This window comes from Ovis canadensis, chromosome 8 (genome assembly GCF_042477335.2).
Source record: "Ovis canadensis isolate MfBH-ARS-UI-01 breed Bighorn chromosome 8, ARS-UI_OviCan_v2, whole genome shotgun sequence".
Taxonomy (NCBI): domain Eukaryota; kingdom Metazoa; phylum Chordata; class Mammalia; order Artiodactyla; family Bovidae; genus Ovis; species Ovis canadensis.
This window is the reverse complement of record NC_091252.1, coordinates 71,572,050-71,595,995: the sequence shown is the minus strand read 5'-3', so window position 1 is coordinate 71,595,995 and position 23,946 is coordinate 71,572,050. Positions and strand designations below refer to the sequence as shown.

Here is a 23,946-nt window from a genome sequence, read left to right as displayed (position 1 = left end):
AAATCAGAATGGTATTTTTACTTACCAAGGAAGTATTCAAAAGTTAATTACCAGGGTAGAGAGCAAAACTTTTTAATATACTGTTCATAAAAAGATGAAGCAGTACAAGTATGGACAACTTTTTCAGAAAGTTTAACTATAAAAAGGAGTATTTTCAGTGCTGATATTGGGGAAGATGGAAAAGGCAATGGCAACCCACTCCTGTACTCTTGCCTGGAAAATCCCATGGATGGAGGAGCCTGGTAGGCTGTGGTCTGTGGGGTCGCTGAGTTGGACACAACTGAGCGTCTTCACTTTCACTTTTCACTTTCATGCATTGGAGAAGGAAATGGCAACCCACTCCAGTGTTCTTGCCTGGAGAATCCCAGGGACGGGGGAGCCTGGTGGGCTGCCATCTATGGGGTCTCACAGAGTCGGACACAACTGAAGCAACTTAGCAGCAGCAGCATTGGGGAAGATAAGGGAGAGATTTGATGATACAGGACAGGACAATTTTTTAGAACACAGGTTAAGACCCACCTCTTTATAATGAGAAAGAAAGAGGAAAAGATTGTTTAGAGTACATGAAAATTTGTAGATTTGGTTGTAGAAAGTTGCAGCTTTCCATTTGATGGCTTTTGACTCACCTGTGAAAGTGAGTCAAGAAGTGACAACATTGAACATCAGAGGTAAGTGAAGACAACTTGAAATAGCCAGTGTGCAGAAGGTACAGAATAATACATACAAACAGATTATGCAGCGTGGGAGAATTGTTTGTAGCTTTGAGGTCTCAGTTGAATTTATTGGCCATATCTTTATAATAGTATCAGTCTTTGAAGTGGTTCAGTTTCTTCAGGCAGGATTCAACAGCCTGGTTACAGATATAGAGATGAACATCACTTAATTTGAACAGTGCCTGGAGTTTTTTCCAGACAGGTGTGATGGATAAAAAGTACATGGTAATAGCAAATGATGAATGAAGTGACAGATTATGAAATCAAAGCATTTAAGAACTAGAGAGGAGAGGCATGATAGATAAGGAGGATATATTGAGTTCAAACCATAATGAATGATTTATTGTGCTATTTATTTTATACCACTAAGTGGTATTTTATATCACTAGTGGTATTTATTTTATACCACTAAGTCTGGAGTGGTTTGATACTCAGTAGTGATAGCTGGAACTAATAAGCATAAATTGTTAAGTAGAGAATAAATACTCAAACTGTGGCTATTATTAATTTTGAAATTACATCTGAATTTTTTCCTAATTTAAAGGAAGGAATTTAAATCATTATCATTGTCAATCCTTTATCATCTTGATTTCACTCTTTGATTTTCTCCTATCTCATTTTATCCTAATGTTATTTCATAGAGGTGATAACTTCTTTTATGAATAACAGTTTCTAAAAATGTTTTATGTGTTAAATTAATTTTAAAGGGTGGAAAATATGCTAGATTTTCTTGTTGTTCAGTCACTCAGTTGTGTTCAACTCTTTGTGACCCCATGGCCTGCAGCATACCAGGCTTCCCTGTCCTTCACTATTTCCTGGAGTTTTCTCAGGCTCATATCCTGAGTCAGTGATGCCATCCAACCATCTTGTCCTCTGCTGCCCTCTTCTCTTGCCCTCAATCTTTCCCAGCATCAGAGCCTTTTCCAGTGAGTCAGCTCTTTGCATCAGGTGGCCAAAGTATTGAAGCTTCAGCTTCAGCATCAATCCTTCCAATGAGTACTCAGGGTTGATTTCCTTTAGAATTGACTGGTTTGGTCTCTATACTGTCCAAGGGACTTTTAAGAGTCTTCTCCAGCACCACAGTTCAAAAGAATCAATTCTTTGGTGCTCAGCCTTCTTTATGGTCCAGCTCTCACATCCGTACATGATTACTGGAAAAGCCATAGCTTTGATTCTGTGGACCTTTGTCAGCAAAGTGATATCTCTGCTTTTTAAACATGTCTAGGTTTGTCATAGTTTCTTCCAAGGAGCAAGTGTCTTAATCTCATGGCTACGGTCACCATCTGCAGTGATTTTGGAGCCCAAGAAAATAAAGTCTGCCGCTGTTTCCATTTTTTTCCCTATCTGTTTGCCATAAAGTGATGGGACTGGATGCCATGATCTTAGTTTTCTGAATGTTGAATTTTAAACCAGCTTTCTCACTTTCTTTCACCTTCACCAAATCTCTTTAGTTTTTCTTCACTTTCTGCTGTTCAAGTAGTGTCATCTCCCTATCTAAGGTTTTTGATATTTCTCCCTGGCAGTCTTGATTCCAGCTTGTGATTCATCCAGCTCGGCATTTTGCATGATGTACTCTGCATGTAAGTTAAATAAGCAGGATGACAATATGCAGTCTTGACATACTCCTTTCCCAGTTTTGAACCAGTCCATTGTTATACGTTCAGTTCTAACTGATGCTTCTTGATCTTCATACACATTTCTCAGGATGGAGGTAAGGTGATCTGTTATTCTCATCTCTTTAAGAAGTTTCCACAGTTTGTTGTGATCCACAGGGTCAAAGGCTTTAATGTAGTCAATGAAGCAGATGTTTTTCTGGAATTCTTTTGCTTTTTCTGTGATCCAATTGACTGATGCTGGCAATTTGAGCTTTGGCTCCTCTGCCTTTTCTAAGTCCAGTTATTCATAATATTCTTTAGTTAGTTCATGTATTCATTCACCTTTTTCAGGCTCAACATTCCAGAAGCTCAGAGCTCTATTCTCAGGAGCCAGCCAGAGCTGATCCTGCAAACAGGCCTGGGATTTGCAGGATTTGAGGGCTGCTGAATTAACCCTTTTCTTCACAACCTCTAACCAGACTGATCAGAAAAACAAGGAAAGACAAATTACTAATACTAGGAATGTAAATGTAATTCACTGCAGATGTGTTAAAGATCTAAAAAGGACAATAAAGGAGTATAATGAATAACTTTATGACAATAAATTTAGCAACTTAGATAAAATGTATAAATTACTTAAGGATACAAGCTACTGAAGCTCACTCAAAAAGAGATAACTTGAACATTTTATATCTTTTTAAAAAATTTAATTTGTGGTTAAAAACCTGTGGGAAAAACTAGGTGGCTAGTTTTCTCAGCTGACTTTATTAATTTTACCAAACATTTCAGGAAGAAATCATATTAATTCTATATAAACTCTTTCAGACTGTGTAAAAAGAGGGAATACTTCTCCAGTCTTTTGGGGGGTGCAATCTTAAATTAATCTAATACTAAGAGAGAAAGACATTACAGGAAAATTACACCAGTATCCCTTTTGAACCCAGAGCAGATATCTTCCACAAAATTTAGGGAGTCAGTCTTATATAAAAATAATTACATACATTATGTAATTTATCTCAGCAATGTAAGTGTTGAAAAAAATCAATGTAATTCACCATAAAATTAAACAAAACCATATGATCATCTCAATAAATGCAGTAAAAGACTTGACAAAATTTGTCACCCATTCTGATAACTAAAACGGAAAGAGAAGGGAACTTCTTCAACTTGATAGAGGGAATCTACAGTAACTTACAGTTAAGATCGTACTTAGCATTAAAAAGCTGAAAGCCTTTGCTCTAAGCTTGAGCACATCACCATAGATATTCATAATTGTATAGGTAACCAATGCAATAATGCGATTTTTGAAAAAAGTATAAAGATTGTAAAAGAAGTAAAAGAATCTTATTCGCAGATGACAGAATCGCAAAAAAATGCTATTAGAACTATTTAATGAGTTAGCAGAACATACGGTCTAAATATAAAAACCAATTGTCTTTTTGTACCAGCAGTGAATAATTTAAATTTTAAAATATCATTTGTAATAGTAACCAAATATGTATCTAGGATACATTTATCAAAATATATGCAAACCTGGATACTGAAAATCCCTAATCTGCTAAAAATCAAAACCAAATAGATATATCCATGTTCATGGATTGTAACTATTGTCAGATAATTATTGACAGATTATTATTATCCATTCTCTGAAAATTTGATCTATTGATTCAATGTAATCCTAATCAACATGCCAATAGACTTTAAGAATTAAAAATCTGATTTTCAAATTTATTTGGAAATATAAACAACACATTTAGAACAGCCAAAACAATTTTGAAAAGAAAGAACAAAGTTGAAGGAATTTTATCATCTGAGTCAAAACTCATTGTAAAGCTGTAGTAACCAGGACAACTTGGTATTGTCATAAAGGTGGACATGTAAGTCATAAATCAGCAGAGAGTCTAGAAATAGACCCCAGTGTATGTGGTCAATTGATTGTTGCCAAAATTACCAAGATACCTCAGAGGGGAAAAGGATAATCTTTTTCAACAAATTTTGCTAAAACAATCAGATATACAATATTATAAACTATGACCATATCATATTCAGAAATTAAGTAGAAATGGATCAATGACTTAAAAAATTTAAGAGCTAAATTCTACATATATAACTTGTAGAATAAGCAAGATAAGCTTGGTAACCTTGAGTTATGAATAGATTTCTCAGGATACAAAAGTATGAACCATAAATGAAAAGGGGGTTAAATTGGGCTTTGTGAAAATTCAAAACATTGCTAAGAAAATCAAAAGATAAAATTATAAGTTGAGAGAAAATATTTGCAACACATTGATAAAATGTATTTAGAAAACTTTGGGAGCTCTCAGAACTCGATGTGAAACAACGTTGTGAAAATGGGCAAAACAGTTGAACACTTAACCAAAGAGATACTGATAGGAAATAAGCAAGTGTAACGATGTGCTTAGTACAGTGTGTATACTCGGTTGCTCAGTCGTGTCCAACTCTGTGACCCCACGGACTGTAGCCCATGAGGCTCCTCTGTCCATGGGATTCTCCTGGTAAGAATACTGGATTGGATTGCCATTTCCTCCTCCAGGGGATCTTCCTGACCCAGGGACAAAGGTATCAAACCTGCATCTCCTGTGTCTCCTACATTGCAGGTGGATTCTTTACAGCAGAGCCACGGGTGAAGCCTGCTTAGTAATGCCATTAATAATTAATTTGAAAACAGTACAGAGTGTTATGCCCAGAGTCCAAGTCCCCAAAACTGAGAGAATAAGACGTCCACAGCAATGCAAAAGCATAAAGGGGTTTATTACTAGCTCGAGCCAGGGCCCAGGTTTCATCCAGCACAGTGGAATCCGACAAGGGCCCCGAGTTCTGAATCCCATATACTTTTATACAGACGGTTCTTTGTTTCTGTAACAGCATAGCTGATTGGTTAAACCATACGCGCGCGGGACTTTTAAACCTCGCATCCCTATCTGGATTGGCTCAGGTCTGGCAGGGCGGGGGGCTACGGGGATTTTTTTGATTGGTCTAGCTACACTACCTGCGGGCCTGCCCCTTAGAGCCTGTCCTGGCTTCAGTTTGGTCCTAACATTCCCCCCTGTCTTCAGCTACATAGAGGAATCTTCCTCTTTATTTGGGGGCAGGGCCTGATACTGTTGCCTCAGTACCATCAGTTGGATGGTATTGACGCGGTCTTTTACAAAGGCAACAAGCTTAGTTATTATGCATGGACCAAAAGTAAGTATTAATAGTAGCACTGTTAGAGGGCCCACCAGGGTAGAAATTAGCGTTGTTAACCACAGGGACTGTTGGAACCAGGACTCAAATTGATTTTGAGACTTTTTTTTTTTAAGCCCTTTTTTTATCTTGGCCAGGGACTCCCTGATTACCCCTGAGTGATTTATAGAAAAACAACGTTTTTCCCCTAACACAGCACATAGGCCACCTGAGAGACTTCATACTCAAGATACTTCTTGGGAATTGGGGCGGAGGTCTCTTTCTTCTGTAATTCCTTCCTGCTGTGCATGGGCGTAGGCCTGCCTAGCAGAGCAGAAGTCTCTCTACCTGATCTAAGTTGGGGTTTTCCACATCTGAAACCAGCTTCTACCCTCGTAGTTGCAGCAATTTAGTTGGCCCCTCTCAGAGATGAAATAGACAAGGGCCAAACAAGAGACCTAACAGGATGGTCATCTCTGGTCCCTGGAAACAGAAGGCAACATTTGGGGTGAGGGTTACAGGGTTTGTGACCCCTTCTGATTGGTTGGTGGTGAGGCAACAGAGCAGTGCTCCAAGAATCTTGTGTTCAGTCTGAAGTCTTTTAGCTGGGTGGGGGCTCAAAGACCTTGTTATGCATATTTCTTTGAGTAGGAACCAGGACTCTGTCTGGAGGCTGTACCAACCTTTGATAGTTTCTGTTTTTGTATCCCCTCCCTTCCCTGATTAGCAATTGTTTGAATCTATGCTGTGGAATTCAGGGAAGGCCAAGGAGGCTGAACACAGTCTATATCCTACAGATAAGAAATGGAGAACACAGAGCAGATCTGTACTCCACAGCCCCACAGAGTCCCGCTCAGTTTTAATTTTAGGGAACTAGGCAACAATGACTATGATAACTTTCTGTCAAAATGGGGCATAGGACTGCCCCAGCTTGGAGTATAGACACTGAATCAGAAGTATTTCTGAGTTCCAAGTTTTAGATCTGAGTCTTGTATGATTAAAATCCTAATCTCATTTTTTTTTTTTTTTTTTTAGAAGAATAGGTCTGAAACCCAGTCTGGACCTGGCACTTCAGGGAGACTTGTAGCCATGTAGCCAGTTGCCTAGTTTTATAAAAAGTAAGGTTAGTAGCTTCCAGCAGACATTGTTTTGAAAATGGTGGTATCCAAGCCTGACATAACTCAGAAAACTCAAGTGTTTAGCGATACAAGGTCTAATCTGAAAGTACACCCATAGCATCACCTAGTTATTTTCCAGGATACCTGAACCATAGCTACTCTATTTTGACTTTTAATTTTAAACTATTTTTTTAATAGCCAAAAGCAGATTTTACCGTTAATGACGTCTGTGCTTTTCTAGATATGAGAAGATGCAAGAATTGGGACTCATAAAATCTTTTCCTGAAAAGATCTAACTATCTGAAGGCCTGTTTTGCCAGTTTTTCCCAGAGCACAGAGTGCCTCATTTCTGATTTTTACCCTGAACTCCTTTCAGGGGCGTTGAAAGTCAGCAGTTGCAGCAGCCATGATTTAATCTTTGTAGATGCAGATGGCGAGTGTCAGTCTTCAGTTGGCAGAGCCCCTTTTTGCTCATAAACTTGACCATGATTATGAGGGGGGCACTTCATGACCATTTTATCCCGTGGTGCTGAGGGTGTCCATTTTCAGGTAAACAGGCCACTCAATGTGCTGTTACTGGACTAGGCCATGAAACAGTATCTAAAATTCTCTGGACTACCTGTCCTACTAGCTTTTTGGTCCAGGAAAATATTTCCTCTTGTTGCTACTTGCCATATCTAGAGTTGCTACTTGCCATATCTAGAGTTACAGTTACCATCATCGATCTCATATAGGACTATATATTATTCTATTAGAAACCTCACACACATACAGTGTAAGAAACAGCAATTTTGTAAAATAGGTGAAACACAAATAACACAGCCAGCAGTATTAGTAAAGTCACAAGTAAGACTTATGTTAAGAACTTTCATTAGATGTAGCCCAGTATATCTTCAGGTCATCTGACTTAGTCTGCCCTGTAGAATCTTTATCTTTCAGGAAAATTATATATTGGCACCATCTATAAGGAACATAGCCCAGTTTTTTAGTGTCATTAGACTGATTATCTTTAGTAGGATTTAATTTTTTAAGTAAATTTTCTCAGGGCCAACCAGTTAAAGTCTGGTAATAGAGAAATTTACCAAGATAACCCAGACTAGACACAGGTTATTGACCACAAACCCAACAATTGGATTGATTTTGAAACTAGCATAGGATCAGGCCTATGATAGAAAAGCATTTGACTTATATGCAAAGGTCTAAGAAGTCAAGAAAACATAAATGATCATACGAATCAGGTCCAGCATCTTGGGGAAGCTGTCTACCTCTGATGTCGTCATCTTCTCATCCTGGTGTAGTGTAGTTTTTCTCCTGATAAAAAAAGTCTTTCCATTCATGTTGGACACAGTCCCTTAAATTATGTCTTTTTCCAGTCCTGGTTGCAGGTCATGAGGCATCTGATCTTCATCCAAAGATAGATTACTGAGATAAGCTTCAGAAACAAACTTAGGGTGTTCTTTAAGAATTTAATTAAATTTTATATTAACATCTCATAACAGCAAAGAACTATCTAAGAGATGAGTCTTACTAGATGCAGACCTCCATTAACAAACTGATATTTAACATTTTGAAATATCTTTTTTCTCCTTACAGTTACCCTTATTTTTATTAAATATAACCAAATTAAGGCTAGTTTGTTTGCAAAATAGGTCTGTTCTCACTGATTTTGGTCTGATGATTTTTATAACCATAATTGATTATAGGCTTTTTATTTTGCTGAAACATTTATAGAGTTTCAGACTGAACTTTTAAGATAAAAAGGGAAGCCTTTTAAGATAAGGGCTGGGAAACTCACACCAAAGGGGCCCTCTGAAGCACCCCAAAGTTAGCTAGAAGCCAAAAGTGCTTCATAGAATGATTTAGGAAGTTTTGTCAACAAATATCAAAAAGGTTTAGAGCACTCAGTCAGATGGGACTATAGGTCACTGTGAAACAATAGCTATTCACTCAGCCAAAGTAACAATATGGGATTTCAGAGGCAAATACAGACCATTTAAGGAGCAAATGAACTTAAATCTATTGTCAAATGCAGTTTAACATCTGAAGAAAGTGTGTCCTTTTAACAGAGAGAAAAGCCAAATTCAAGTTTTTGCGCCAGCTTATTTTTAGTCATTAACAGTCCCAAATTTCTTTAGCTTCTTTGTAAGAGGAAACTAATGTTCAGTAATAAATGTTTCAAAATTTTACTCTATTTGGAAATGAGCTAGCTAGTCAGTGAACTTCCATCACTTAGTTTAGCACAGCCCAATTTAAGTTACCCCAATTTGGACAGACTATTTCAGACAGACATTTCTAAAGCATAATTATTTTTAATAAAGTCTATCTAAAAGCTCATATCTCATTTACATTTTATTTTGAAGTTTCTTTAATTGAGGTAATTTTCTTGTTGACAAACTTGTAACAGATATAATATTTAACATATTAAACCTAGGTACAATGAAACTTTTTTTAACGTTAAATACTCTAAGACATGTCTATATTAAATAGGTCAACAAACAAACATTAATATCAGGTATTTAACATTGAATATTTTCCAGTTTACATGAACCTGGAATTTATTGTTTAATTTAGAATTACTTGATTTGTAAGTACTTACCTTTTTTAAGCCAGATAAATAGATCTCATATACAAATTAACCTCAAAAATATTACCCAGAGACAGAGACATACCAAGACATATTTAGACAGACACAGTGCAAGATTTAGCTTTAAGTCTTTTTTTTTTCCTCCTCAGTGTCAGGAGTTAGAGATAGTCTAGATAAGTGTTCCTGAGAGCCCTGGTCTCAAAGCACAGGGAAAGAAAATCAAGTTCTAACAAACGGCGGCAGGTCTAAACTACATGGTGGCCAGACAAAGCAAAATGGCCATCAAAAATCACTACACAGATCACAGAGTTAAAACACACACGTATAAACCCGGCAGTCCTCATCAAAGTGAAGGTGAAGTCACTCAGTCATGTCAGACTGTTTGCGACCTGTGGACTGTAGCCCACCAAGCCTTTCCATAACATCAAAGATTTTAAGGGAGGAAAGGAAGCCAGGTTGAAAGAAGGGGGAGGAGGCGGGAGAGGGGGCAAAAGGGGTGGCCTTACAGACGTCTCCTGCCACCTACGGATACCCAGGCCTTACGGGACTTTTCCCTGGACTTCCAGACAAGGGAGGACTGGAGCTCGGCCCTACCAGAAATCAGAACCAGAATTTGAGTTTTTTTGCCAAGAGGAGGTGATCAGTCTCCAATCCTCAGCTCAGGCTGAGGACCCTTCAGCCAGATTTCTGTGTCTAGGACCAGGGGACTAGAAAAACAGGGAAGGATAGGAAGGGTTAAGGAGAGGAGACAGAGAGGGAAGGGGAGAGAGATCAATAAAGTTTTTTTGTTTCTTACCGGTCAGGGCACTCTGGCCAGTAGGAGACCTGGTCAGGAGGAGACCAGGGACAAAAGGGTCCCAGTTGCGGCCACTGGGTCTGGTCCATTGGCAGGCATGCTGGCCCCTGAGTACTCCAAATGGTCAGGATGTCAGTCTAGGCGAAGAAGAATCCCACCAGAGTCACCATTTGTTGCAGGAAGAGGGACCCCTTCCAGGGCCTGAAACTGGGCTCTTGCCTAACACTCAGAAATGAATTGTCCGAGGAGACATATGTGCTGACAAAGCAAGAGATTTTATTGGGAAAGGGCACCCAGGTGGAGAGCAGCAGGGTAAGGAAACCTAGGAGAACTGCTCTGCCACGTGGCTCACAATATACAGGCGGTGTCTCCTTTAAACCTTTCCCGAACTCTTCGGGTTGGCGGAGGCTTATTAGTTCCATATTCTTTATCAGGATCTCCTGTCATAAAACAACTCATGCAAATCGTTACTATGGTGCCTGGCCAGGGTGGGGCGGTTTCAATCAGTGTGCTTCCCCTAACAATTCCCCCTGCAAGATGGGGTATATAGCGGCGCCGTTGATTCAGGATCCTTGAGATTCTTTGGATTCTTTCTCACACGTGTCACCAACACCTGAGGGGTAGAAAATCCCTGTTGAGGCAAAAAAGGTTTTACCCAAGGAGGGGGGGGGCGGGGGGGGGGGGGCTTGGTCAGGGTGTCCGATCCGCAGTCGGAAGATGATATCTCGGACTTGGTGTACAGTTCCCAAGTCAAAGGTGCCTTCTGAGGGCCAGCCTACATGGAAGGTTGGCCATTTTGCGCTGCAAAAAGTTATTAATTTGCTCTTCTTCACCAGCACCGATAGATTCTGTGCTCTAGACTTAAAATCAGAAAAATGGTCAGTCCTAAGGGACAACGGAGTGGAAGTCTCTTGCCCCATGATTACAGGATAGAACACAGGAGACGACGAACGCACAGAGAGCAGTGACAATGCCGGCACACACAAAGATGCGACGAACAGAGGAGACAAACCTCGGCCGAGAACACAGTACTAGGTCTTCCTGGGCCCCCTGAACCCTCCTATCCCTGTAGGTTATCTTACCAACAAGGCGTTCACAGAGCCAGCCGCCTTCCCAGCACGATGCCGGGCCTCGGCCTTACGCCGGCTAAGACGACTAAATCGCCCCTGGTTAAGCCTGACAGGAGCTCTCTTCTCACCAGGGCCAGCTGCCTTCCAGCGTGTAAGCTGGGCCTCGGTCTTACACTGGCTAACCAAACTTAACACCGGTGTTCAGGTAGCTTTCCTCCAAGTGAGGAAACCCCTTCTACCGGGAGAGTGTTATTCTTCCCAGTTAAAGGGATCCCGGACGAGCCCCCAAATGTTATGTCCAGAGTCCAAGTCCCCAAAACTGAGAGAATAAGACGTCCACAGCGATGCAAAAGCATAAAGGGGTTTATTACTAGCTCGAGCCAGGGCCCAGGTTTCATCCAGCACAGTGGAATCCGACAAGGGCCCTGAGTTCTGAATCCCATATACTTTTATACAGACGGTTCTTTGTTTCTGTAACAGCATAGCTGATTGGTTAAACTGTACGTGCATGCAGGGCTTTTAAACCTCACATCCCTATCTGGATTGGCTCAGGTCTGGCACGGGCGGGGGGGCTACGGGGATTTTTTTGATTGGTCTAGCTACACTGCCTGCGGGCCTGCCCCTTAGAGCCTGTCCTGGCTTCAGTTTGGTCGTAACAAGAGATACCATTACATACCTATTAGAATGTAAAAGGATGAAAATTGACAATGCTAAGTGCTGACAAGTGTGTTAAATAATTGGAACTCACTCATTTGAGAGTTTGAACTGGCACAGCCATTTTAGGAAGCCGTTTGGCAGTTATTTAAGAACTTAAGCGTATACTTAGCATATAGTGTAGCAGTTGCACTTGTGGATATTTACTCAAGAGAAATGAAAACATAACATGCAAAGCTAGAAATAACTCAAATGTCCATTCATTGGTATATGGAGAAATAAAATGTATCTTTCCATACAATGAAAATACTGGTCAGCAGTAAATGGAATGTTACTCTAGATGCAAGTACATGAATGAATCTCAAAGCTTTATGCTGAGTGAAGGATACCAGAAACAAAAAACTATCTTCTATATGATTCCATCTATATGAAATTCTAGACAAGACAAACTATAGTGAAAGAAAACAGATCAGTGGTTGGGTGCGGCCAGGACTTGGAGGGTAGGGATTGATTTTGTGTAGGCTACTAGAAATGTTTAATATCTTGATAGTTGTACAGTCAGGTGGTGTCATGGCTGTGTATGTTTGTCAGAATTCATTTAAGTATACACTTTCAGCCGGTGATGGTTATTGTAATTCATATAATTTGTTATGTCTCAATAATACTTATTTTTAAAAACAGACAAGCTAAAGTAAAAAATGATGCAGAGATGGTAAAGATAAACGGATGGTTAAAGATAAATAGAACATGAACAAATGTATTTGAGAGATTGAAAAATTCAGTGACAGTCCATGAAATGTGAAATTCCATGAAGTAGACTTTTTATAGTATGACAAAACTAGAACAACAAAACTTTTAAATTTGTAAATTACTTGGTAATGTAAAATCTATCTCGTGAAGCGATTAGCAAGAAAAAGGGAATACAAACCACAAAAACAGGAATTTAAAAGGTACTGAAACTATCATCTCAATAGAATTGTGGAATGCTACCAAAGGTGCTCTAAGGATTGTATTTAAAATGATGTTATTAGTACAAAGGTTGACAGATCAGTGGAAGAGAATAAATAAACCTCTTATGAGCTTCACATGATGAGCTTCCCCAGGGTTTTCATTTTCAAAATCCTTTCTTCTAGACTATAATTCTTTCTTCTGTTTCTAATTTTTGGTTATCTTTTTCCATTTATTAGTGTCCTCACGGTTTACCTTGATTGCCACTACATTCCTGGTACTGAGAAAACAGAAAAGTTAGCATTTGCTCTGTATTGATGTAATGGAAATTCAAGGTTATTAGGTATGACTGTCTTCAGAGAAAGGAGACAAAAGTGAGTTTCTGAACAGATTATCATTGATTTTCCTTGTGTGAGGCAATCTAGGATTGAACTTTGGGTTTTCTTTTTTAAGTAATTTCTGAATTTTTTTCTATTTTTAAATTTTCTGTTTTCTTACTGTTTTATGGATATATTGCTTCTAGAAACAGGATATGTGAAAATAAACCTTTAAGAAGATATTTTTATTAAATTTGATTAGGAAAGATTTTTGGAGGCTATGGCTTCAGAATTTATCCTTAAGGATTAGGTAGAATGTGGAAATATATTTTAGGTGAGCAGAAGAGTCTTAAAGATGGTAAAATATTGGGTATGTGGTGGAATACATTTTTCCATCTTTTCACGTATATTAGATATTCTAACTACTTTGAAGCATGAGGGTTTTCAATAATTGAACTTCAGTCTTCACTGGTTCCGTCATTTCTGGGAGAATTCTGACTTCAGTCTTTTATCCCTATGGTTTTAGCCATTCTGTTTTTGAACGCATCCCTTCAGCTTTTATTTCTGTCACTCAAAATTTTAGTTCTAACATCTGCAGTTGTTTTCCATCTCATATCTTTTTGAGTTTCTTAATATTAATTCTACTTATTTTAAATTATTTTGTTGATGCTGTTTGTTTTTCTTCCATGTTAATTTTTCTGTTTTATTGGAGTTGGTGGACTTCTCGATGCTGCTGCTTTCCCTCAGTGTCAGTTCTCAGTTGTTAATCATCTTTGTGTTTGAGAATTTTTTTCCTGCCTGTTGGTTGTTTTCAACATAACCCGCTTCTGCTGGTGGTGAGGGTTGTACCTACCTGAGACAGGAAGCCATATGTCTAATCTGTTCAGCTGTTTTGTTCTCTGGGTGAAAGGCACCGTGTAACACAGCTGGAGGAGGGGAACAGAGCTGCCCTCCCATCTCTTCAGTTGGTCATCCTCAGGCTTATCCCTTCTTCTCGTATTCCTTGCCTGAGGTTATGGCTTCCCCAGAACCAGCCTTTTCTCTGGAGAAGTCTTTTCCTACAGTCTGTGGTTTTCTCTGGTAGTTTCTTAATGGATTTCTTAATGGATCTAATCCTGCCTGTTTTGCATCCTTGGGGAATTTCTCAAAATATTTATTGTATTACTAGTAACATTCCTTTTTGATTTCTAGCATTATTTTCTGTTTATTTCTTATTTTAAATAAGTTTGAATGGAGAAAGTTATTAATACAAGTATGTGCTTAGTCTGTCATTTGATTTAACTTGATAATATTTAATACCTAGCAGCCTTTTCAGTGAAATGCTTAGACTAATTGCACAGTAATCCTAGAGCTGTAAACCTTTGGTTTTTGAATTTAATTATGAAGCAAGATAAACGACCTGTGTGTGTTTTCTATTAGAGAACATGAAATACTTTAACCATAGCTCTTCTAGCAATTTCACTAATATCTCTTAATTAGGTTGAAATATGGATCATTTTGCCAGAGGAAAGTAACATTTGAGATTTGAGCAGTTAATTCACTTTTTAAAAGTCATTAACATGTTCCCCATGTTAGTTAACTCCTTTGATCTGAATTTATTCTTAAGATTGCTGGTCTAAGACTGGGAGAATAAGCAGGAAAACGCTCACCTAAGGCCCTAGAATGGTGTCACAGTGCTGGAGTAAAAAGTGAAATATTCTTTCCAGTATTTCATATTGTGAAACAGTCAACATGATTTTATCTTCACAGAACTAAACTGTGATTAGTTGACACTCTGTTATTGTGTCTTTTCCTAGCTTGATGCTGTTACAAGCAGTCTTCAGAAAATCAGGGAAACTGAAAGTGATGCTATAACTGCTGCTAACACTAAGAACCCAGAGAACAGTAAAACAATAACTAAAACCAAACTGAGAGATCCACAGCCAGCAACTGAAGACCCAGAAAATGATGTTCGTGTGGAGGATGACAAGCAAGAAAAGGCAAATAAAAAGGTTACGAAAACCGCGCTCCAGGTGACTGCACGAGAGACGGAGCCAGAAGCTCCTGAGAAGGGAGATGCGACGCCTCAGAAAACACGGACTAAGCCACAGCCAGGAGTGGCTCGTGACAAAGGTGGAAAGGCCAAGGAGGAAGGAGAAGACAGTGGTTTAGATGAGGAACAGCTGATGCAGGTATACCAGCTCCAGGTAGCTGAAGAAATGGCAAAGGAGATTAAGAAGAAAATCCGAAAGAAACTCAAGGAGCAGTTGTCTTACTTTCCCTTAGATTCTTCATTGCATGATGACAAATTGAGTGGTGAAAAACGAAAGAAGAAAAAAAAGAAAGTTCCCACCTTGTCTAAATCTCAAACAAGGTATGTTACATTGATAAATATACAATGTCCTCTTAAAAAAACACTATTTTCAGCTTTTGAGTGATTCCTGGAGTTTTGTTACTAAGTCCAAGCTCATAGAGCTTGCCTCATAAAAGGCCAATAATTGTGAGAGACCAGTTGTTGGGGCAATGAATGGCAACTTTACTCAGAAAGCCAGCAAATTCAGAAGATGCTTCATGCCCCAGATAACCATCTTGCCTGAGATGGAATTCAGGCTCCTTCTGAGGAGGAGGGAGTACTAAACACTAAAAGGAGAGGGAGTCAAGTCAAACACTTTCTGGTTCCCATAAGCCTCCAGAGAGGGTCTGTTCATTTCTTTCTCTCTGCAGTCACTCACAGGTGGACCTGGTAAGGATGTTTCCTCTGAGCTAAACAAAGGTATTTTAGCTTAATTTTCATTACTTGGGGAGCAGCGTTTCCAGAGATGGGCCATTATGTATAATTTAAGCACACAGGCAACATCCTTTTAGTGATAAACTTGTAATAGAATACAAAAGGTTCTTGCTGTTAACAGTTCGCCCTGTCGGTGTCCATACCTCAGTCTTGTGGGATAAGGGACAAAGACCATTCTGCTGAATGGAAGTGACAAATTTCCTTAGACTCTTCAGTCAGTCCTTTTTGAAATCTTTAGTCAGTCCTATTTGAACCCGATGAAACCTCTCACCACTTTGTTGTCTAATTCATAATAACTTGTGGTTTGGTTCTAGTTCCCAATACATATATCAGATTCCTATGCTATTTATTTGGACAAAACTGAACAGATTGGTTGCCCCTTCTCCAGCTGTAATGGAATTACCATCTACTTCTATTGGATAGACAGACCTGTTGGAGGCAAACTCATGAATAGTGTAGTACAGAAGTTTTGTATAATTGGCAACTACTAGGTCTTTAGCACTTTTAGATTCTCCTACCTGGGCAGACACCTGGAATGGCCTACCATACAGTATTTTAAAGGTGCTTAATTTAAGCCTGCTTCTGGGAGCCATTGATCCATAGCAGGGCAACTGGCAAGGCCTTATGCTAAGTTAAATGTCTCTTGACATTAATATTTTTAGTGACATTTATGGTTTTTCCTATTGATTGTGGTCTCCAGGATGAAGTTTTAATGCTTATCCAAATCAAGATGATTTCCCAACGGAGGGCTTTCAGAGACTCTCTGTTCATGGAATACGCTTCCACCCACCCTGAAAAAGTATCCACAGCAACACTGTCAGGTTACCTGAGATTTCTTGCAATTGGGGTATTTAAGTGAAATCTCTTTTTCAGTGCAGGGTGGGGCAGGTTCCTCTGTGTTGAGTCCCCATCTGGGGCGGGATGACAGCAATCTTTGGGATTTTTTTAAGATCTTGGGGGAAAGAGCTCTGTGTGCTTTTCTGGGCTTTTCATGAACTCTGTAGATTTCCAGCATTCTGATGGGACTCTGTCAAACTTTTCTGGTGAAAAACTTCACCAGAGTGAGGTCTATCAGAAAATTAATCAACTTACTCCCCACTGTCAATTTTACCTGGAGTTCCTGTGGAGAATTCAGTGCCTCAAATCCAAGGGAACCCTTGGGCCTTTTCATTCAGAGTGTCCCTCTCTGCCATATAAGAGGCTCTCATCTTTTGTTGTTCTTCGTTTTCAGCCTAGAGCAGTTTCTGTTTTCCAGAGTTCTTCCTCCTTACAGTAAACGCATCATTCCTTCCCCAGTGGGGACTTACCTCTCATTCAGTTACCTTCTGGGAATCCAGTGCCTCTGCCAAAAAAGTGATGTTTCATTTTGCATCTTTCTTCTGTTTTTCCCTGTTAAATAGTTTAAAAAAGCAACATCTACTAATTAAGAAATGTTCATTCCAAATGTTCCGTCTAATTTTTATAACTTTCTCCTGATATCTGAGGCACTTTGCCCCAAAAGGTCAAATTTGCCATTCTAATATTTTCAGGATCTGTATTAGTATGATGTCTGTAGGTCTGATAAATCCTTTCCAAAAATTGAGAGGTCTTCATTTGTCTTGCTGAATTTCCTGAATATTGTTCAAACCCTTTTGCTTTGGTGTCCCTTTTCAAAGCCCTGCCAAGATGCACTAACAAGTCGTGCTCTGCTGAGGAGGGCCTTCTTCCCTTGCTGGGATCCTAAGTTGGTTCAGCTGTGGGTGCTGTCAAGTGGGCTCCATGTATAGAGGATCCTCCCTATGAGAAGGGTTGCAATCTTATGAGGGTTGGGATCTTTCCAATTAAACAAGTTTGAGAAACCCAGCCAGCTGGCTGTTTGCATTTAGGCTCCCTATAAGATAACAGCATAAGGGAAATTTCCCTGTTCCCATAGTAGCTTCTGGCCCAGTCGGGTGCCCTGTCTGGTCTTAAATGGCAATATCAGAACAAGTCCCTCTCCTCCAGAAACTAACACAGGATTTTCTAACTGATCCCTGTAAGGAGGGGAAGTCCTGAGCCCCAGTGTCAGAAATTGGGACTAGGTAGGAATGGAAAATGGTAGGAAGGATGGGTGTATTGGTACAGTGGCCAGATTGGCTGGGTCAGTTAAGGTTTGAGGAATTAGGGTTTGAAGCGACATCTCCTCACTTTCATTCCCTTCCTTTTCTTCTTTTCTGATAATAGTACAGATGCTTGCACATAAAGGATTATCATTCTTCCCTAATTTTTCGCAAAATACCTGTAGAGTCATTCAAAATCCTCTGTAAAATAGCAGTTTATCATTAAAAGGATACCTTTTTGCTTTAGCATCAACCAACTGGGATTACAACATGCATTTGAATAGAAATCTGATTAATGCCGTGACAGACAGTTTAAGACAACACTGAAATTATGAGTAATATCATTTACCAGGCTATACCAGAATGTTAGGAGCTGTATATAATTTATAGAATATTAATATTAATAACATTTACCCATGTGATTGGAGAGGGAAATGGCAACCCACTCCAGTATTCTTGCCTGGAAAATCCCAGGGGTGGAGGAGCCTGTAGGCTACAGTCCATGGGGTCGCAAAGAGTTGGACACAACTGAGCAACTTCACTTCACTTCTTCACCCATGTGATACAGTCTAAGAAGTGTTGTGTTATTTATTTAATAATGCTTCCCATGCAATTAAACGTACCAGATAAGCCCAATTAGTTCTATATTCCTCTCTGAGATGGAGAGAAATAATTTGAGATGTTCCAGAGACCCTCTGAAAAACTCCAAGTTAGCCAGAGGTCAGATGAACTCCACCTAAAACTTGATCTTTTTGGAAGTTTGTTAAAAAATATCAAAAGTTAACCAATGATGATTAAAGATCTCAATGGCAAATACAGATCACTTAAACAAAGAAACTCACAATTACCAAAAGTAGTTCAATATTTTAATAAAACTTTATCCTCCTAGAGAAAGAAATTCAGATTTTTACCACTTTACCTTTAAGATTTCTTAATTAAGTTCAGTCGTACCTTAGAATTTGGTTTAGTTTCAAGTTATGAAAATCTGGAGAGACTATTCTAGATAGACATTTCCAAAACATTATTCCCATAGAGTTTACTCCAGAACTCTTTACTTCATTTACTTATATTTACTTAAAGCTTTGTCCCATTATTTTACTTTCTGATAAACTTTGTAACAGGAATAAGGTATTTTTGACTTCTGGTGAACCTAGAGGTACAAAAGTATTGTACTTAATGTGGATGACTCTAAAGACATGTCTATATAAAAACAAGTTTAAGCTAACTTTTCATACCAGATATTATTTCCTTACTAAGTATTCCCTAGATCATGTAAACCTGAAACTTGTTCTGGCCAGTTTCACTGTATTTGAGTATTTGTTTAAGAACTTAATTTCCATTAAGCCAATTAAATAGTGCCCCTTTACAAATTAATTTTGGCAGTGCCACACATCTATAACACATGTGCAAACACACAAACACAGGGACCTCATAGTTCCCATTCCAAAATTTTAGCCATGAATCTGATACGACAATGTAAAACCCAGTTGTAAAAGAGGGTAGATTCAAATTGGGTTTCTGGCAGACAGAACAAATCAAGGTCAGCTGTCTACCTGGTGAAACCATTTTACTAATATTTATGGAAAAGACGCTTCTGTTTCTATGTGTAGTTTTTGGTGATTTTAGGAACCAAGTACAACATCTTTCTCCTTGGACTGTCCCACTCTTGGACAGGAACAGATTTTTTTTTTTTCATTTTCCCAATTTCATATCAGTAAAAGTTTTACATATCACAAACTGATAAGGCTGCAAATGGAGAAGCAAAAGCACACAAGATGAAACAAAAAAACCCAAAGAACAAACAGAAAACCCAAAATAAACCCTCAAGTTTGGTCCTGGGAGTTTTACATGCAGTAACAACATAATAAATGACCAAAAATGACATAATTAACATAGCAAGAACAGCAGTATGTAGTGCACAGGGTCCCAAGATGAAGATCTTTAGAGGTACTGGGGCCACACATTGTTAGAATAAGATATCCAGAACTCTTTACTTCATTTACTTTTATTTACTTAAAGCTTTGTCCCATTATTTTACTTTCTGATAAACTTTGTAACAGGAATAAGGTATTTTTGACTTCTGGTGAACCTAGAGGTACAAAAGTATTGGGTTCAGAGCGATAATAGGATCCCTTATGCAAAATGCACTTCAGAGGACTTTCTTTAGGGATAGATGAAACATTCCTTCTTTTCCAGGACAAACAAAACACAAACAAATGCTAGCTAGCATCCAAAGAAACCAAAAAACCAATTCACAGATCAGGTAGAAGTCCTACAATTCTTTACTCTCCCCAGTGGCTACTGCTGCTGCTAAGTCGCTTCAGTCATGTCCGACTCTGCGATCCCACAGACGGCAGCCCACGAGGCTCCTCTGTCCCTTGGATTCTCCAGGCAGGAATACTGGAGTGGGTTGCCATTTCCTTTTCCAATACCCAACAAAGTAAACTGACTTATTCCTGAGGAAAAAAAAGCCCAAAGGTGGGGAGGAAATGAAGTTCCTGGCTATACACACTGGAGCAACTTACCCTACCATATAGAGCCCTTCAGCTCCCAAATGTTGGTTCCTTGCTCCAATTGCCAGGTTTTGGGGCAGCCAGTGCCACTTAAGGGAATTTTGGAGATCAGATCCTCAGGACAGGTGGTCTTGGCAGCTACAAGGCTCCTGGCTGGCTTCACCAAAATTTGTTACCAAGCTTAAGCTTGTACTGCTCACTGCACGACAGGCCAATAATTGGTAGACAAGTTGCTGGGGCAAGGAATAATTGCTTTATTTGGAAAACCAGCAAACTGAGAAAACAGTTGACTCATACCCCCCCAAAACACCATCTTGCCTGAATTAGAATTCAGGCTCCTTTTATACTAAATGGGGAGGGAGTAAAATCAAACATGTCCTGGTTCCCATCATCCTCCAGAGGGAGTGTGTTAATTTCTTCCTCCCTGCAGTCACTCACAAATGGACCTGGTCAAGATGTTTCCGTGAGCTAAACAAAGGTATTTTAGCTTAATGCTCATTGCTTTGGAAGCAGGATTCCCAGAATCGGGCCATTATGTATAATTTAAGCTCACAGGCAACATCCTTTAGTGATTAACTTGTAATAGAATACAAAAGGTTCTTCCCTATTACAGTTTCAGAAAGAAAATGTTTAGTCCTCCTTTTGGACATGTGTACTGTGCGTGCTCAATTGCTCAGTCATGTTCGAGTCTTTGAGACCCCATGGACTCTAGTCTGCCAGGCTCCTCTGTCCAAGGGATTTCCCAGGCAAGAATACTGGAGTGGGTTGCCGTTTCCTACTCCAGGAGATCTTCCTGACCCCGGAATTGAATCTGCATCTCTGGCATCTTCTACACTGGCAGAGGGATTCTTTACTACTGCACCACCTGGGAACCTCTTTTGGAAACATGGGCAGTACAATACTAACAGCTAAACTTTATGTGGCCCCTTCTTGTGTGCTTAATGCTTTACAAGGAATATGTGCTTTTCCCCTTTCGACAACTCTGTCAGGAATAGTACTATCATCCTATTTTGCATAATTACATCCTTTATTTAGTTATAAATACTTGTTTAGATAAATAAAAATAATATTTTCCCCTTATTTTACAAATAATATTTATTCACTGTAGAACATACAGACCCAAAAAGGAAAACATAAGTAATCCACCCATCCAGAGATAATCACTGTTAGCAATTTGGTATTCCTTTAGTCTTTTTTTATATACAGTACTTATATGTATATGCTTACATATACAGTGTGAACTTCCGTGAGTAGATATGTCTCTCCTTGGGGTAAACAAGGGGAAAACTATCTTTTAACTACTGTAAATTTGTTTTTTGTAATCTACATCTGCATAAACAACTTGAGATGGAAACACTTTTTTTTTTTTCCCCTGTATTTGACAATTCTCTGATATTCAGGGTCAGTTTCCTTTAATGTCCTCATCTAAAAATAGTTCCCCTCTTATTAAAAGCTAGACGACCAGTTGTAACAAAGAGAGGGCAAACAGAGTTGCTAACAGGCACATGCATTAAAAATTAGCCCAGAATTTAACAGCTCAGAACAACAAACATATATTGTCTCCCAGTTTCTATGGTTCAGGAACCTGAGTGGCTTAGTGGGTATCTCTAACTCAGGGCCTCTCACAGGCTACAGTCAGGATGTCAGCCCAGGCTGTAGTCATCTCAAGGCTTGGATAAGGGTGGATCTGCCAAGTGACATGCCAGTTGGAAGATATGGGATGGTCCACTGCTAAACTCACTCATGTGGCCATTAGCAGGTTTCAGATCCTGACTGGCTTTTGGCCAAAGACATCAGGTCCTTACCATGTGAACCTCTTCACATGGGCTACTCACAACAGGGCCACTTGCTTCCCTTGAGCAAGGGCTCTGAAAGAGAAAATGCAAGACCAAAGTCACAGTCCTTTGGGAACCTAATCATAGAAGTGGTACCAATTACTTTTATCATAATCTGTCTATAAGAAGTAAGTTATTTGGTCCAGTCCACAATAAAGAGAAAGGATTACACAAAGATATGAGTATCAGGGGGCTTCCCTGGTGGCTCAGTGATAAAGAATCCACCTCCCAACGCAGGAGACGCAGGTTTAATCCCTGGATCAGGAAGATCCTCTGGAGGAGGAAATGGCAACCCACTCCAGTATTCTTGCCTGAGAAATCCCATACACAGAGGAGCCTAGTGAGCTACAGTCCATGGGGTCACAAAGAGTCAGACATGCCTTGGTGACTAAATAACAGCATGAGTATTAGGAGGCATGGATCATTGGAGGCCACCTTAAAGACTGCTTACTACAGTACACCATAAATCTTATTTCTTCACATAGTTACCGTATCTGTTATGAACTGTAAGTCATACTCACTCTTAGTAAGATCAGTTTATGAATTTTAAACAAAACCATGCTTTACATGACAAAAAAATACAAAGGGTAACTGTTCTCTTTAAATAACAGTATTTGATGATATGATAAAATGACATGACTTTCTAGAATGACTGCTTTGAAATATTTCTTTACTCTTTATTTCTCACACCCTTTTTGAAATATGACTAAATATATTGGAAGTAAATTTTTGATTATTAGATGCAGATTCCTTGTTTATTTGGTAAGTCACAAGCATTAATAGGCTGATTTCTCCGTACAAATCAGTGTGCTTCAAGGCTGCTACCCTTTACCATTTAGTATTAATAGTTCGTGTGATGCAGATTTTAACTTTAATGATAATCTTCTGAAAACATAGTGGCACATAAGCCACTGGAAAACATAAGCAATTAATTTTTACGTAGAAATCAAAAGTTGGATATCTGAAGCCTCTTGAAAACAAAACAAAATTAGAACACCTTTTTTTTTTTGCTTTTAAATAATCGATAGAGATTTGTTCATTATTCATTTACTTGTCAGTAGAGTAAAGATGATTTTATCAATCCTAAGTAAAAACAGATCCATTGATCATAAAATACAATTTCATTTTCCCCAGGAGTTTAGAGATGAGTTTAATTTGGCTCATGGGATATATAACATCACCAAGGGTAAATTAGTACACATAATACTTAGTTTGACAGCTAACCATTTTAGTGTATAACAAAATATGTGTATCTCCCAGCAGAAAATAATGCTATTTTTAGGATTATCCTTGCCTCTAGTTGCTGTTAACTTTGCTGCAGGGTAATAATGATAATGGTACATTTCCAGTGGCTTGAACTTGGATTATATTTGCAGTACATCGATCATCTCTGATGACCCAGTTGAAGGTGAACAAAAGAAAGAATCTCCAGTTGGAGCAGTTACTTCAGAGACTCATCAGGATGATGATATGAGCTCAAAGGAACAAAATGTAGAAGACAACATGCAAGATGACACAAAATCCAGACTGAAAAAAAAGAAAAAGAAGGCTAAAACAGGTTTGTTATCCAAATTAAATGAAAAATGTGTGCCTTGGTAGGCATAACTTGATTCAGGGACTTTTAGTCCTTAAAACTAAAGAAAATCTAGTCCCAAATGGTATAATTGAAAAAATAATCCAATACAGAATATTTGATACTCAGGCTTAGATTTGCCTAGATTGTAACATTCATTTATTTATAACTGTGGGTCTCTGTGATGAGTTTGTCTAAC

At 38.9% G+C, this 23,946-nt stretch overlaps 1 protein-coding gene across 6 annotated transcripts in view; it reads left to right on the top strand.

The window, feature by feature from the left end:
* Nucleotides 1-23,946, top strand: part of AHI1 (Abelson helper integration site 1) — a 223,063-nt gene that overhangs the window by 14,857 nt on the left and 184,260 nt on the right. For all 6 annotated transcript variants that reach the window (XM_069599286.1, XM_069599285.1, XM_069599289.1 and 3 more), the window contains 2 exons: nucleotides 14,778-15,334; nucleotides 23,551-23,732. In XM_069599286.1, coding sequence (XP_069455387.1) covers nucleotides 14,778-15,334; nucleotides 23,551-23,732 — 739 coding nt within the window. The remainder of the gene's footprint in view (nucleotides 1-14,777; nucleotides 15,335-23,550; nucleotides 23,733-23,946) is intronic.